The sequence below is a fragment of the Anastrepha obliqua genome, chromosome 4 (genome assembly GCF_027943255.1).
Source record: "Anastrepha obliqua isolate idAnaObli1 chromosome 4, idAnaObli1_1.0, whole genome shotgun sequence".
Taxonomy (NCBI): Eukaryota; Metazoa; Arthropoda; class Insecta; order Diptera; family Tephritidae; genus Anastrepha; species Anastrepha obliqua.
Genome location: NC_072895.1, coordinates 124,818,716 through 124,835,834, shown reverse-complemented (window position 1 = coordinate 124,835,834; position 17,119 = coordinate 124,818,716). Strand labels below are relative to the sequence as shown.

Below are 17,119 nucleotides of genomic sequence, written 5' to 3'. Positions count from 1 at the left end.
AAATGTGTGCCCAGTTTGATTATATATGTATATGTATGATTAAAGTAATATTTAATAGCTATAATTTTATAATAAAAATGTCAATGGATGTAAATACGATCTTCCAATTATGCATATGAAAGAAATATGACTTGAATGTAAAAAACAAATGCCACACTTTCTTTAGAATATGTCCCTTAATATCTTACGATCATCACAATTTAACTAAAAGTTCAAAACCTTAAATTCAGTAGTGCATCTTGAGAAATGTTTTAATGTCAATGGCTTAGCGTTTGATCGAAGGGTTGCAAAGGGTGTGTTTAATTTTTTATAGTCAAGCTAATTTTCAACCCCAATAAAGTGCCGAAATAGTTGTGAGAAATTCCACCATTACTGTTGTGTACATATATATATTATAATATATACAATATTTGTAATATTTTATAAGTTTTTACGTAATAAAGAAACATTTTATAAAGTATTGTAGAGTATACAAATTCTATGGAATTATATAATTTCTAATTTTGGATCGTACAATAGCGCACGATTAGTGTGAGAGTGCTGAAGAATAGTGAAGCATACCATATTTTTAAACTGCGTTTCGGTCAGTTATATAAAAACATCTTCACACTATATGTGTGTATATACATATGATGTATATAAACATTTCTTATTACACCCAAATTTTAATAAACTATAGCAAATATTTTAGAAAACATTTAAAAACATTAAGTCGATGTTTCCTGTATTGTTCATTTAGTATCTTTAAATACAGATTTATTAATATGGACTTTTTGTACTTGACATACCTATGCACATATGTATACGATACTCAATTCATAGTTATGACCTATAAAGTTATCTTAAAATTAAATTGTTTTGGGGTTTTATATGTTTGGTTTATGTTTATACATATGTAAGTAAAGTTCATGATGAAATGAATGAATTTTACTAAAAAGAGATTCCCCATAAACTTGGTGAATGATCCTGGCTGATAGTTCTTGGTTAGATATCATTTGAAGTTATTCTGGCAGATCCGACAGTGGTGAGAAGGATCTTTTCTGTTTTGTTCAATCGCCTAACAGCTTAGTGTCGATTTATCATACGCACACGGCGTTTGACTTCGAGGAAGGGCGAATCCTGTCCGCGATCAGCAAATTGTAATCCGCCTAGGAAAGCCTCTGTTCCAAAATGAACGCCTGAGAAAGAAGTTCGGCGGGCCATACTCGAGGCAGGAACTAATGTCATTGTCGATAGTTTTTGACGTTGAAAATTTAGTGAAATTGGTACTGAGCAACGTCGGTTAGATACTTTTGGATACATAGTTTCTAAACATTGTAAAAGAAGAACCCCTTATCTTTAATTTTTTTTTGGTTTGGAAAATTTTCCTTTTTTTTAATTGATAACAATATTATAAACTTACCTTTACGATTGAAAGAAATTGCCCCTCTACTCTGGGCCTCCCATGTTGTTAGATGTGGAAAACGAAAGGCACCGTATTCAATATTTTCTAGCCGATTATGATCATCAAACGATGTGTATTTCCGTAGGTTGGCTAGTATTTCGGATTTTTTCGCAGCGTTATCATTGAAGCGATCTACGGACTTCGATCGCATTTCCAGTATTAATTCTCTGTTTGATTTTTTCTTCGGAGACCCTAAAGTAGAATTTGTTAATGTTATTATAATATTATTCATTTTTACTACCCTTCATTTAGGTCGTTGACGTCTTATTTGAGGCTTTAAAGCAGAATCCTTTCACTTATTTCTATTTGAATTTAAATCTTTTATATGTGTATATGAACTGCCTATATACTTACTATGTATTTATTTAAAAAACAAAAACAAAACTTTATGATCAAATTCAGAAAGTGAACAAATTTAAATTTATAGTACTTGAAAGCCTAAGACGTCGGTAAATAAAACAGCAAACATTTTCAATTACAGTTATAGAGAGTTAAATTTTTATTGATCTATTAAGCATAATTAAATGTAAATTTCTTTCTTAATTACAATTAAAATTGATATTCATTCGAGGTTTTGCACAACTTTACAGAACTTTTATATATTTTCCAAAGCATTGTAAACTAGTCATGGACCAATTTATGAATAAATACATTCACAGCAAACCATTCTACATTCATACACTTATCTATGGTAATGCATCCATATACATATGTACATACATATATGCTTTAAACGAAGTATATCACACAGTTCATAGATCATATTATTACAATAGCGATAGAGACAGATCTAGATGATCAATTTCCAATGAAATTTTAAAACAAAAAACAGAGAGTTTAAATTATTTTTTGGGCCATGGAGTTGCAAGGATGTGCTGTTCGTGTTCATACAATACACATATACCTAATATAGATACTTAGACATTTAATGCGATACCATAAAGAGTGCTAGGGTCGTTCAGTAAGTACGAGTACAAATACGATGAAGACCTGGAATTGAAAAAAGTGTAACGTAAGGAAGACGGAAGAAATTCGAAGGAAGAAAATGTGTATATATACAGAGAAAGGCATACATAGTTATGGAGAATATAACTATTAAACTACTCTTTAGAATATAAACCGTTGCAAAATTAATCGATAAATACACCAAAATGCATAAATAAATACACAAATATATAAAACAAAATCACATACGTACATTTAATGGAAATTGCGGTAAATTAATTTAATAATTTTTTTTATATGCGTGTGATCTCATTTACACTCCCATAAATATGTATATATGCATTTGTGCGTGCGGTAAAATGTATATATTTGTGAGTATTTAGTTTTCAAAACCAGTAGTAAACTACAATAGAACACATATTTTCTATACAGATTCTTAAACTGCAGTTGTGAGTACTTTATTTATATTTTATATGTCAGAGGAATGCAAGTGTTTGCAATTTTTTTGATTAAGTTTGGAATTCATTAATTTTCTTTAGCTTTATATCTAGCTTCCTTTTCAACATAATATTCATTGCTTCCTCAGTAAATAAAGCTTTTTTTATTAGTTTTAAAAGTTAACTTTCATTTTTTCCCCAATTTAGTTTTAATTAATAATAATAGTTTAACTCTTCTGAATTAACATATTCTTACAATTTATTGTATGCTATACCTTTGGAAGCACGACGATCTTGTTTGTGAGTCTGAGCATAAGACTGCAAAGAGCAACGTCTTAGCCGTTTGCCTCCCTTATTTTGCTGCAAATAAAAAAGTTTAATAATATCCAATTAATAATTTAACGCTTTTTTGGTCTATATATCTTATATTCATAAATACACATGTGTGTATGAACATATGTACGTGTGCACTCACTGATTTGTAGTGTTGATTTATGTCCGAGGCGGCTTTCAATAGTAAATAAATAAATACCAACGCGAATAGATAAATGATAGGTTCTGCCGTATTCGTTTTCTTGGCTATTGGCTGATCTTTTTTACTGTTGGGGTTGTTGCCAATGCTATGGTTATTTTTATTATTTTCGCTCTTAACCTTTTTCTTTTTCAATGCAACTGCTCCATGTGGCCAGTTTTGTCCATTCCGGCGTACTGATTTGTTATCCTCTTCAGCTAATTGAGAATCTTCAGGTTCTACTCCAATCTCTTCAATATTGGAATTACCTTGTTCCTCTTCACCGTCAGTACCACTACCACTGTTCATATCTAGAAAACCTTTAGCCGATTGTTCCCATTCATTTTCAAATTCCTTTAACGAATCTAATTTGTCATAAATTTCGTTTGTCCAACGCAGATCTTTCGTAAACACCTCTAGCTCAGTACAAAGATCTTTGTATTCCAAGAGCTTTTCGAGTATTCTTACACGTTTAGCCGCTTCCAGTGCTTGTAGTTCTTGACTTTGCAATATAGTATCGTCGTCTTTGCATCTAAGACCTTCCTGTTCTCTATTCACATAGTTGCATTGTAAGGTAGCAGTTGTTAAATACAAAGTAAATAACACAATCAACACGCCTACAGGTACCACATGCCGTATGTTGTTGTTCTTGTTGTTTCTTAGATGAGCTAACGATGCTGATCCTTTCATGCCCGCTTCATACAATTTTACTCGTTCGGATACGTGAGTTCCGAACTCTTCCGAGAGTTCTTCGTTTGCCTTTCGTTCGTCTTCAGCATCCTTTACAAACTCAATTACATCTTTGCTATTCGCAGAATTCGCCATAATTTACAAGTTTGCTAAACAGGAAAAAAATATAATGTAAAATTTGCAAAACAAAAGGAGATACAGGCATTTCAACTTCATCAAATAAAACGGAGCATTTAATGTGTCTACATTGGGAGCTTTGGAACATATACATATGCATATTATATGTTAAATGTTAATATGTTAAACAGTACAACCTATTTATTATCGAAACAATAAAAATGTGAACAAATAGTGCTCGCTTTTTTAGGCGTTACTGTGGAAAAATCAATAAGAATGGTTAATGCATTGATTTAACTTTGTGTGAAAAATCCATTAAGCACTTGAAAAGTTTTAAAATGTTTCTTTGTTTTAATACTTTATATTGAAATGGCCGGCACACGCTAAAATATATAAAAAAGAAATATATCTACGCACATGTTTAATTTAGTGCATATAAATGTTTAGGCTTAACTTCGGTTTATTGTCCTGCAGAACTTATTCGAATGTAGTTTTGAAATTTTGCTTTGCATTTAATTATTACTTCACATTTTAAGTAATCTCACACTAAAACAATGTGAAATATAGTATAATTTTTAAATTGTAGGATGTGATTTAAAACCATTTACTTATGGCAACTTTTTTAATGCATGATTTGGCAAATGTCTTTAAACGCTTGAGCTTTGACACTGTTTCGTTAGTAGGTATCTATCAGCTTGCTGCGAACATTAATCACCGTAATTGTACTTCCGGACATCAAATCGTATTATCGTGTGGAGAGAGGCATGCACATATCCATATGCACTGTCAATTGCCCATAATCATGCATACAATGAGTGCCGCTTGTGTATGTAGACGGAATGTACACCAATATTTTTTTAAGCCATCTGTTGCAGCATCCCTAATAATGCATTCAAATCCCTAATAACTCCCAGCTGTGTCGAAGAGAACTGAGAAAAAACGGTACGAGTAATGCTTTTTTGTTTACTTTTACCCATGGCCAAACATTTGAATTTGTGTTTACGCATTTTTATACATACACACATCCTTTTTGAAGAGTGAGCGTGTTTTCTAAAACACTGCAGTTTATTTCTCCTTTGTAAACTTAAGGTGAACATAATAACTTTTACAATTTTTACCACATTAAAAAAAAAAAAAAATAAATAATATTATTATTTCATAAAAACAAAGATTGTAACTGTCTTTCTTGGAATAATAAAATTGATGTACATACATATGTCTTTCAGAAATATATGAATACTGAATCATTTTGGGCATGCTTAATTGGTTAAATTTTCAGTTTTTGGCAATTACTTTCCACTCATGAATTAAAGTACGCTTTTAATTGAGAAATATTGGCATAATTCTGATCAGCAATGCGGAGATATAAAAGTTAGGTATAAAAATTCTGCCACATTGCTATACTTAAAAGAATTTTATGGACGACTGGTAAAACATCTAGCGCGTAACCTTGGGTTTACACCAATTGAAAATACGTATTAGTTAACGAAATAGAGAAAATTTGTTTGTGTTACTTAGGCGCCTAGACAGTTCACTTTTAAGCAAAAGTCGTTAGCGTCGTTTTGTACAAATTGTCTGCACTTACTCGATTTGTTTAGTTTGCATTTGAGTGAAGCGTAGATTATAAACATATTTCAATAACACTTACCAAACTCTCCAAATTGAAATGGATTTCTCCGAATGGTGCGCTCTTATGCGGTTTTATTTTTTTTTTTCGAGAGTTACAGCGATACGTCGCCAAATTGGTCAGTCATTTGTCAAATTTGCTTTTCGAAAAAGCATGGACAGTGACGAAGGCAATTAACATTCCCATGTCAGCCGGTTCTACGTTACCGGAATGACGCGGGTTTTTCCCGACTAAGGGCTGTCGCCCCAGTATACTAGCCCTGTCTAGTGTATCGTATATCACCCCAACCCTTACGTCACAGGAGCAAACTCTCGCAGCAATCCTGCTCCAAATACTTCTCCTGAGAGCTGGAGTCGAATCCAACCTCGGGCCAGAGGTATTCTACTGCTGCGTCTGCCACAAACGGCTTTACCCGAACTCCACCTCGGTTAGGTGTAATAAGTGCGACGGGTGGAGCCACCTTAAGACCTGTTCAGGCCTTAAGTCGCACAAGGAGTGGTCCACACGGTATGTGGTCACGTGTTGCTCCCGCCAGCAGGCGTCTGATGCCTCCACGGCTACTACACCCCCTGATAGGCCGGCACTACCAACCGCCACCACAACCCACACCTCCACGGTGAGGAGCCTATCGGAGCAACACAACTCCCCTTCAACCCCTCCCCTTCCTTCCTCCTCCAACCCCAGTGCGAGGCAAACCAGCAGCTCCTGGTCCCCCGCACAGTCTGTTCCGTGTGTCAGACCGTAATACCTCGGAATCTGGTATCAGTCCAATGCAATTCCTGCAATGGCTGGTGCCATTTTCGGAAATGTTCCGGCCTGTGCACCACCCGTGAGTGGACAACTGCCTACGTTGCCCCTTGCTGCAGAGCTCTGCACCCACCACCGCCCCCGGAGGCGCGGCCGCCCACCACCATCAGGCCGCAACAACCACAGTGGATTGCGCAGCAGGTCCAACGTAGACAACCCCACGCGTCCCTCACCCCCCGAATTACACAGGCCTCACCGAGAAGCTTCAAGCTTCTCCAGTTTAACTGCAACAGACTTACGAGTAAGGTCGACGAGATAGTAGACTTTATGAGCCGGCACAGTATTAAAATAGCTGCGGTCCAAGAAACAAAGTTGCACGCTAGGTGATCTCTGATCACCAGGAATAGCTATTACGTGCACAGACACGATCGCGAGCGAGACAATGGTGGTGGCCTAGCGTTTATAGTCCACCACACAGTGCAGTATCGTCTCATCGATGAAGGAATCGACCGCAGGGACAGCACCTTAGAATGTCAAGGCATAGCTGTCCGGTCAGGCGATTCCGAGCTCGAATTATTTAACATATATATACCCCCTGTCACCTGCTGCCCGGCAGGATATCACCCTTATATACGTGCGCTCATCAGAGGTGAAAACGGATAGGTGGTAGGTGACTTCAATGCGCATCACGATCTTTGGCATTCAAGCCTGCCAAATGATCGTAGGGGACAGCTATTGGCAGAGCAGATAGACGACTCGACATTCAGCACTGTGAACGACGACACCCCCACCAGGGTAGTGGGCAATTGTAGCAGCTCGCCTGACCTAACAATAGCTAGCGCGGGTCTGATAAATAGCATAACGTGGCGACCTATGCTATCGCTTGCATCAGACCACTTGCCCATTATCGTCTCGATTGAGAGACCTGCCGACTTTGTTTCCGCGAACCACCGGCCCTATTTTAACTTTAAAAAAGCTAATTGGGTCGGCTTCACGGAATTCACCGAGGACACCTTCGCCGCTCTTCCCATCCCCACTGATGTGCGCGTGGGCGAACGCGCATTCTGCAAGGTGCTCACAGCTGCTGCGGCTCGCTTCATTCCAGCTGGAAGTTATAAGGACATCCGTCCTCATTTCCCAGCCGAAGCAGCCAGTTTAGCTAACGAGCGTGACCACCTACGCCAAGCCGATCCCGGGGATCCCCGCATAAGGGATCTCAATTTGGAGATCCGGCAACTGGTAAATCAACATAAGCGGACCAAATGGGTTGAGCACCTGAAGACCTGTAACCTCACCTCTGGGGTGAGTAAGCTCTGGTCCACCGTTAGGTCCCTGTCGAACCCGACGAAGCACAACGACAAGGTGGCTATCACCTTCAACGGTTGTACTTCGTCGGACCCGAAGAGATGCGCGAGCTATTTTAGCCGGCTTTTCATACTGCATCCTCCGGCCGACAGAACCAAACGTCGTGTTACCAGAAGCTGCACAAACTGGCGAACGACAGTGCGCCACTTACTTTCTCCGGTGATGTGGTTCAGGGGGCCATCAACAAGTCGAAATCATCGAAAGCCAATTGCCCTGACGGACTAAACGCGGTGATGCTGAAGCACCCGGGACCTTTGGGAGTAGGATTTCTCACAAGGGTCTTCAATCTGTCCCTGGCCACTCTCATCATCCCTGACAAGTGGAAAGCAGGGAGAGTGGTCCCACTACTGAAACCTGGGAAACCCGCCAACCAAGGGGAGTCTTATCGGCCGATAACTCTCCTTTCCCCAGTAGTGAAGACACTTGAAGCCCTCCTAATCACACTCTACACGACATACCTGGCCCCAGTCCCACATCAGCACGGATTCCGACGAGTGCACAGCACCACCACTGCACTCACCACCAGATAAATCGCGGGCTTAACCAAAACCTAGTAGCGTTGGACCTAAAGAAGGCTTTCGACACAGTCAGCTATTCGATGCTACTAGATGATATTTATCAGTCGACACTCCCGCCAGGGCTGAAGAGGTGGTCCGCGAACTACCTGAGCGGTCGGCACTCGTCAGTGATTTTTCGAGATCAAATATCAAAGCAGAGGAAGATTAAGCAAGATGTACCGCAGGGTGGTATCCTTTCTCCCTTGCTTTTTAACTTCTACATCTCGAAGCTACCCCAACCACCAGCGGGAGTTTCCCTGATCTCATACGCTGACGACTGCACGATAATGGCGTCGAGCAATGACATCGATGGCCTGTGTTCCAAAGTGAACAATTACCTCACCGACCTTTCTCGCTTTTTCACAGCGAGGAATCTCCAACTCTCCCCCACCAAGTCCACGGCGACCCTTTTCACCACCTGGACAAAGGAGGTCAAGCTGTCCCTTAAGGTAAAAGTCGACGACACACCAATTCCGACTGTAAGTAACCCAAAAATTTTGGGTGTAACCTTTGACAGCTTGCTCTCCTTCTCTGCGCATACAACCGCAATTGCCACAAAAGTCCAAAATCACAACAAGGTCCTCAAATCGCTGGCCGGAAGCACTAAGGACAAAGACAAAGAACTGTTGCTTTCGACATTTAAGGCAATTGGCCGGCCGGTTCTAAACTATGCTGCGCCTGTCTGGTCGCCTGGAACTAGTGATTCGCAGTGGACAAAGCTACAGACATGTCAAAATACCGCCATTCGGACAGCGACCGGGTGCCTAATGATGTCACCCATCCAACATCTTCTCAACGAGGCACAAATGCTCCCAGTAGCGGAGCACAACAAACTGCTCAGCAAGCAGTTCCTGCTGGGATGTTACCGCAGGTTTCACCCCTGCAGACACCTGCTTGAGCCTGAGCCACCTCCCAGGCATGTCAGGAGACACCTCCTAGACTACGCTGACGAAATCCAGGACCAAACTGACCGAAGCCTACTGAACCGGACAGTATTTAGACAGTCAATAAACGACATTCACTGGGAGACCGTTACCACCTTCTTGAACTCCCGTCCTGTGAATGCCGTAATCGGAGTCCAACCACCACCTATCGCAGATGAAGAGCTCCAGTTTCCCCGTGAGACTCGTGTAACATTGGCACAATTACGTTCTGGATACTGTAACAGGTTAAACTTCTACATATTCAGAATCGACCCCGACATACCAAACACATGTCCGGCATGTCAAGGTACCCCGCACCACACTAACCACCTCTTCACATGTCCCCTCAAACCGACTCATCTAACCCCCCTCTCCCTGTGGACCCAACCTGTCGAAACAGCATGTTTCCGGGGCCTACCCTTAGATGAGCTAGACGAAGACGACCGATGATATACTTACACAGACAGGGCTACCTATGCTGTTAAAACAACAACAACAACGAAGGCAATTAAAGAAGTGTGAATGTATTAGTAAAAAAATGTGAATATAGTGTTATTGTGTTTGCAGAACTATCGCGTGTGAGCGTCAAGTAATGTCAATGAAAATCAGATTTTTAAGCAAATCCACAGCAAATTAATTTGATCCACAGAAAATATATTAAAATTTAACTGCTCTTAAATGTTTTTCTTAACTCACATCTCCACAGGCAAACGTTTATTTAATGATACTTATGTCAGACAATACTGTCCAATTATATCAGTGTAAATATCTTGAACTGTCAGTTTGGTAGTTCAGCAACCAATTTGTCATTGCCATGAAATGTTCATTGCGGCAACATTTTTAAAATTTTAAGTGCTTTAATGCAACGAATATATCTAGTTGACACCATCTCACAAATATTTATATTAAGATATCAAAAGCCAACTCACAATAATTTGTGATGTATATGGACATTTCTGGCAAGCACAATTACAGCTGATCCGCAATAATTGATTGCCTGCGGAGTTTCGTTGTTAGTAAAAGTCTAAAAACGGTAGCAAACAACACTTTTTGTGACGTCGCCATTTTTAAATGACGTCACCAAAAGCTTATATATTTCCATTGCGGCTGTTCTGTTTTGTTTGGCACTTGTTTTGTTGACGAAGTAAACACAGGAGTGAGAAGCAAAACTGAAACGATTTGTTTACTTCTCTAGTCTATTGTTGTGCTTTTACTTTATAAATGGACAGAAAAGAAACTGCATCATAGAATTCAAGATACTCGTTGTGGTCCCCGCCCCCACATAAAACAACCGAATCAAAAGTATGGCCGCTAACAGCAACGGCGATTGTGACGTCGGCGTTGGTAAAAAAGCTTGTGGGAAGCCCGGAGCAATTGTGCGCTGCACTCTATCCTCAAACAGATGCGTTGACTGCGACTACGATGATTCAATTGATAGTTCCACTTCGAACTCTCCGTCCGCCCGATCACGTAGCAGCTCAAACATCATTCACTCGTTTACGCTAATACAGAAATCACCGTCGGCTACATTACTAGTTCAACCGTCGGAAAATAAATACTATAGCGGAATAAAAATAGATTACTCCCTAATTTTTCGGAAATTAAACGATTTAAGGATTCACCATCGAGTTTCAGAACTACAAACCGGATGTAAAAATATTTCTGACAATATATTCAAGAAAAGTCATGCAAAGATTTGCAAGAGTGAAATAAATTTCTTGACTATAACGTTTGTGGATATAAAATTTTTGGCATTGCTTGCACTATTAGTTCTTGCAATATTTTGTAAAATGGTTATTGTTACAAGTAAGTGTTTGTCAAAGATGTATTTTTTCCTATAAATAGTCCGATTAATACCTGTAATGAACATATGTATATACATACATATTAATTTTTCCGTATTACTCCATTAGTATTCAAGCTATAAACATTCTACATTTTACCTTTTTGCATCATTAGTCTTTCTATGTCATTTCGACTTATTTCTAATATCATTAGCTGGTTGCTAGTGACATTGACCGAAGCGTAAATTGTTAGTTTATAGACAATATTTAAATATAAATAGCGTAAAGTATCGATGATCTCACAACAGCCGCATTCATGTACCTTGCTTATATCCACTTACAAACATACATATGTATGTATATGTACGCAAATTATCGATGCGTTCTTTTAGTGTTTTTTTCGCACTGGCCGAAGTGGGAAAAAACAATTCGTTATTAGAAAATCTTGCTTAATGTTTTGCCGTTATTAGACCTATCTGTGCATGTATATATGTATGTACATGCATATACCTACATATGTTTCAAATATTTCCATAAATTTAAAAGTGGAAATTTAATTGCATTATTATGAACTTTTCTCCAGGTAAGTATACAAATTAGACGCATACATCATTACCTATAATGTTGTTGTTGGAGCAGCACAAATACTCCCCCTACGGGAATGCTGCTGGGGTCACAATCTTTGGCCGGATATAAATTCCGGTTGTTCTCGATTGAACTAAATTCTTGAACATACAATTTATATACATATGTACATACTATGTACATTAGAACAAAGGTGCGAACTTTACTCTAATACCAATGTGAAGCTGTGTCGGTAATTTGAGTATATGCTGTTCAGTTATTTTCCGAGATCTAAACTCACGAAAACAAAAAGTTTAAATATGTATTGCATATTTATGCATTTGCCAGTATAACTACAAACGAATAATTACCCTTTGTTCATTGCCACGTACCTTATTCTTACCTCTGCACCTCTTTCGTAAAATAGCGAAGTCAAAATACATAGATTAAACAATTTTGGAGATAGAAAAAAATACGAAATAGAAATAAAACAAAGCATATCGGATACTTTGTTTGCCGGTCTCCTACAGTTTTGTTGAGGGCATATCTATACATATAAGTATATATATATGTATTTTACGAAAAATAGTATAGAAATGTTGGACTGCTGTTCCCAAATTTCATTTCTAACAAATTTGTATATATTTTTTTTCAGTGCCTTACGCAAAAAACGAAAGCCTTTTCGATATTTGCAAGATGGTGCAAACCAAAATACAAGAGGCTATAAAATGGACACATGAGCAGGATTTATACGTTAAATTCAGCCCATTATTGTGTGGTATAGCGGTGGCTTTTTTTTCCTGTATGCTGGTATATTTTGACAGCGACGTCCCTGGTATAAGTCCACCATCTCCCTTCTCACCTTTGAAACAAACGTAAGTTTAAAGTTTAAAATGTTTGAATTCTAATTTTAGTATTATTATATTCCTAGTTACCGCCGTGAACGACGTAGTGCTTTGCATCTGGGCTATATAATCGCTCTAGCTGCCGGCGCAATAGTCAGTACTTTGATGTACTGTGATTTTAGTAGTTTTGATCTTTTTGATAGCAAAGTCTGAATATTGCAGTTTAAATTAAAACATTATTTATGAGAAAGTAAGTTAAGAGAATTTTGAATTTGTTTAAATCTAGTACAAACTAATTTAAGTATGCCTCAAGTATTGATTCGAATTAATACAAATAAATCATCTGTAGACCATATAAAAATAACATCATACATACACTTGTACCTGTCTATCTGAATATGTGTATGTGCATATGTATGATACCTAAAAAACAAAACAAACTTACATATACATATGTATTTCTAATAAAAAAATCTAAACTTGACTTCCATTTCTTTATTATTATTCATTGCCGATTTTGGAGCAAGGCAAACGAAGCAACATTATGAATTCGGTTAAAATTCTGAATCCACTGCATGTAATTTTCTTTCTCGAGTTTTTGTAATTTAAACGTCTGCAGACGATTTTCTCCAACAAAGCGTCCGATGGCACGTAAAAAGCATCCTTGGAAATCATAAGGATTAAGTAAATAAGCAAATTTTGCAAGCTAAGAAAGGATTCTAACATACCCGATTCAAATCCACGTAAAGTAAAGTCGTAATAAATACTTTGAAGTATAGGCCCTCCATCTGAGTTGCGCAACAACAAAATATTTTCACCTTGGTACTTTCCGCTCACTACCTTCTTTAATTGCCCTGAATAGTTAATGGTATTTATAGCATTTATGGATTTTGTTTTAAATGTAAATAGCAAACCGTAGACATCCCATAATGCGTCCATTGTCGGGTGAACTTTATGCATTTTTAAACAAAAATCGATGCGACCCATCAACGCTAGTTTGCTTCGGCCATTCTTTAGTAATATTGGATTAATGTTAGGGATATTCGCTGGCAATTCTCTAATAAAATCTCGAGAGTTATTTTCATGTGAATCATCAGTAACAACATCCATAGTTCTATTTAAACTCCCTTTCCTTTGGATAGAAAATGCTTCTTTTGAATGTGGAAGTGGCAGCAAAAAGAGTTCCGATTTCCCGTATTGTTGTGGAGCAATAGGTATGCCGTTACAGTCATCTTCAATTTTTGACCTTTTAACCGAGGTTCCGAAAGGTAATTTTGTTTGCTTTAAATTTTTACCCATCACGTAATTTTTTTGTAGTAAGCTCTCAGCGGTATCGAAACTTACGTTCAAAGCGTTTACAAATTGCTGTCGTGAGTTTGTAATTTTTGAACCCGGTGCATCTAGCATTTTTGGTTTATCTAAATCAATGTCAGTATATCAGTTTTCTTAAAGATGTATTTGTATAAATATATATATATTTGTGCATTAAAAACTTACTTGAAGCAAACATTTTTGAAATCAATTTCAGTAAATTTAACTTTAGCATAAACGCATGTTGTAGCGCTTGCTGTACTTTTACCTATGTGCATTATTGCCAGGTGGAATTAATAACGGAGTGTATGATAAATATGGTTGCATTCGAAAAATACTTCAGTCTTATTGTGATCATTTCTTTGATCTTTCCATATTTATTTACTCTCGATTAGCTCGCGTAAAGCACGCAAACAATAAAAAATATATAACATTTCAGCATCGCCTTACTCTGTATCTTTAAATATTCTATAGTATAAAAATATTAAAAATGTACAGTAAAAACAAATTTTTAGGGATTCATATTAGTATTACATAATTATATGGCAATCAGAATTGGTTTATAAAATATTAGTAAAAATTATATTAACCGATGCACAAAACATTCTTTTTCTTGTCATAAACGAGTATGGATTACAAATTTCCAACATCATTGAAACGTTTCAATTTTTCGGGGAAATTATCTCTGAAGAGCACAGGATCTGCTCGAAATTCCACGCTACGCAGGGGCACGCGTCCATAAATACTAGCAAACCTGTCAATGCAAGCCGATCTTTCGCGCATATGATTCAAATCGGCCGAAAGCATTTCTGTATTTGTACATTCAGGACATTTGAATTTCTTACGAGGCGTTACTTTTATGGGTGGCTTATTTGTAATGTTGGCAACAAGAAAATTCATAGCGATATCCTCACAATTCATATGTTGATCCACCCAGTCTTTGATATCTCCAGGCATTGCATAGGTGTACATATGGCTCCAAAATTTATGATGAAAAGCGGCTCCAGTAAGGACCATTGATATCTGATTAGTCCACTCGGACTCATAACGCCAATGCATAGATACATTATCCCATACATGAATGCGACTGGGAAATCCCACTATTCGGTCTGGAAACTCTCGCCAAACTTCGTACCTAAAATAAATAAATACATATATATTATTTACTGCGCGCATGATGAATGCAAGTAAAAGTACATTACCCAAAATCCAATTCATCTGTAGTTAGCATGTTAATATCGTCATCAATTGTGAGAATAGCTTCTGTTTCAATTTCATTATATGGATAAAAACGATTTGAAAGCTTGTTTGCTCGCGTTTGAATGACTTTTAGTGGTTTCGAAATTGTTGGAAATGCAGACACTGAAACGAAAATGAAAATCATTACAAACTAATAACCTGAAGGTAGTTTAATATCTTACAATGTGGGGGCATCTTATTTTGATTATTCCAAATAACTAGAATGCTTTGAAGTGATGGCACCATCGCTAACTTTTGTATCAATGTGAACAGACTTTCAACCCGGTCATAGGTAAGTATCACAGCAGTAAATCCTTGCGCCTTGGGGGAAATTACTGGTAAGAAGAGGGGATTGAAAGTGCTACGATAATTATCATCCGGTTTATTCCAGTCCATTATGCTCCGAGCACGATGTGGAAATATTCGGTTTTCCAAAATCTCCAATGCAGTAAGCGTTATAGCATTCAAATTTTTAAAATATCGATTATATACCCAGCGCCCTTGCCGTTGTAATTCGAAAATTTTGGTGTGCGATACTTTACGCAACTTTTTTACTATGGAATGTATTTCCGCCTCACGGATTCTTATTGAAAATAACGACCAATCAAGTACATCCTCAAAAGGCAGCACAAAATTATCTACACCAATTAATGGAATGCAATTATAGGCTAGTATTTCTATTAAATCCGATTTTCCTACGTTTCCACTATGCGAATATAAACAGAAAGTTCCTTTTTCGTAAACCCGTGGATATTCGAAAGATTTACCATGACTGTTATTACATCGTATTGTATCTTTAGAGAATTCTGTTTCTTGTGCAATACATTTGTCAACGATTAGAACATCGTTCGGGTTATCGTCAACTAAAGTCTGTATATTTCTGTGGTATTTTTGATACACGTTTGGCAAAACTACTACCAGTATGTTTTTTCGAGGCAAATGTGTCGATTTAGCTGACAAATCAGCTACTTTTTGTTGTGATGGACTAAAAATTGGTATTGCTAAATCAAATCCTGTTCTATAAGACCATGAATCAAATCCACCTCCAAGAACTATGGCACGATCGGTTTTCAGAACACTTAAGTCAACTCGTGGTATCATATTGAATATAATGTGATTCTCTCCATTATCCCAATGATTTTGCATCGCTAATGCTCGTTCAATTGCACTCGGTTCAACCAAGTTCCCATTCAAGGTATCAATGCTTGGAAGGAACAAACACGCCTCATTTGGATTGGGTGTATAGTATCGGCTGCTTACAACCGCCTCAAGAATTTGGTAATATTCGCGTGTAAGAATTGAAATTGTCTTCCGGCTTGTCTCATCGATATATTCCTGAAGAGGATATACATATACGGTGAGTTGGTCATGTCCCATTTGCCCGCATCGATACAAATTCACGCAATCCCATAATCTACAATTATCTTGCCTTTCTCGTGTCTCCTCACTGCCACTTGATAACAAGATCTCGTGGACATGATCAAGGTCCAGTGGAACTTTGTTGTTGTGTCGGCCAACTTCATCACGCAAGTTGAAAAGATCGCACACGATGCAAACACTACTGATAGCTAAAACCAATATTATTATATACGAAATTGAAGTTTGAAAACGTTCACTACGATGATTGATTGAAGCAACCAACTTCTTCATTCCTAAATATTTAATTGGATGTTACAAGGATGCTAACGTCCCCTACACATAGGAATTCCTGCAACATCAACGATCAGTGATGCCACCTAACCTGCCCACTCTTAAAAGTCATATAATTCTTTACCTTCAAGGCGAATTCATAACAGATTGAGTTATTTCTTTATGACAGTTTGAATGTTTAAGTAATTTGTTAATTTCATTGTTGCCTCGATTCTGGCTGAAATGTTGGCATTAAATTCACCAAATTGCAAAAAGCATATACATGTCTTAATTCGCCGTGGTATAAGCTCGATGTGGAAACAGTAAAATTTCAAGATTTAAACACAAAAGAGAGGAGGATAAAGTAAGGAGTTCTGCAGGGTG

At 37.6% G+C, this 17,119-nt stretch overlaps 4 protein-coding genes across 8 annotated transcripts; 1 reads left to right on the top strand and 3 right to left on the bottom strand.

The window, feature by feature from the left end:
* Positions 1-711: 711 nt before the first annotated feature.
* On the bottom strand, positions 712-5,049 carry LOC129243897 (uncharacterized). Of its 3 annotated transcripts, none has more exons than XM_054881324.1 (5): positions 4,860-5,049; positions 3,302-4,176; positions 3,102-3,186; positions 1,403-1,636; positions 712-1,307 (listed from the first exon to the last, which is right to left on the bottom strand). In XM_054881324.1, exons 2-5 carry the CDS (start codon positions 4,160-4,162, stop codon positions 1,066-1,068), a joined length of 1,422 nt encoding a protein of 473 aa, XP_054737299.1. In that variant the 5' UTR covers positions 4,163-4,176; positions 4,860-5,049; the 3' UTR covers positions 712-1,065. The 3 variants fall into 3 exon arrangements, with proteins under 3 accessions (XP_054737299.1, XP_054737298.1, XP_054737300.1); XM_054881323.1 differs by lacking the exon at positions 4,860-5,049 and adding an exon at positions 4,562-4,853; XM_054881325.1 differs by lacking the exon at positions 4,860-5,049 and adding an exon at positions 4,753-4,853.
* Positions 5,050-10,445: 5,396 nt separating this feature from the next.
* On the top strand, positions 10,446-13,040 carry LOC129244453 (ADP-ribosylation factor-like protein 6-interacting protein 6). Of its 2 annotated transcripts, none has more exons than XM_054882089.1 (3): positions 10,446-11,169; positions 12,367-12,586; positions 12,643-13,040. In XM_054882089.1, the coding sequence occupies exons 1-3, from the start codon at positions 10,668-10,670 to the stop codon at positions 12,767-12,769; spliced, it is 849 nt and encodes a 282-aa protein (XP_054738064.1). In that variant the 5' UTR covers positions 10,446-10,667; the 3' UTR covers positions 12,770-13,040. The 2 variants fall into 2 exon arrangements, with proteins under 2 accessions (XP_054738064.1, XP_054738065.1); XM_054882090.1 differs by lacking the exon at positions 10,446-11,169 and adding an exon at positions 11,579-11,730.
* LOC129244454 (uncharacterized) lies at positions 13,034-14,124 on the bottom strand. 2 transcript variants are annotated; one of them, XM_054882091.1, is made up of 4 exons: positions 14,054-14,124; positions 13,471-13,974; positions 13,285-13,410; positions 13,034-13,219 (listed from the first exon to the last, which is right to left on the bottom strand). In XM_054882091.1, the coding sequence occupies exons 1-4, from the start codon at positions 14,100-14,102 to the stop codon at positions 13,062-13,064; spliced, it is 837 nt and encodes a 278-aa protein (XP_054738066.1). In that variant the 5' UTR covers positions 14,103-14,124; the 3' UTR covers positions 13,034-13,061. The 2 variants fall into 2 exon arrangements, with proteins under 2 accessions (XP_054738066.1, XP_054738067.1); XM_054882092.1 differs by having other exon boundaries at positions 13,471-13,956; positions 14,054-14,123.
* Positions 14,125-14,210: 86 nt separating this feature from the next.
* Positions 14,211-16,846, bottom strand: LOC129244452 (exostosin-2). The gene is made up of 3 exons (XM_054882088.1): positions 15,289-16,846; positions 15,070-15,229; positions 14,211-15,002 (listed from the first exon to the last, which is right to left on the bottom strand). The coding sequence occupies exons 1-3, from the start codon at positions 16,754-16,756 to the stop codon at positions 14,501-14,503; spliced, it is 2,130 nt and encodes a 709-aa protein (XP_054738063.1). The 5' UTR covers positions 16,757-16,846; the 3' UTR covers positions 14,211-14,500.
* Between the last annotated feature and the right edge of the window lie 273 nt (positions 16,847-17,119).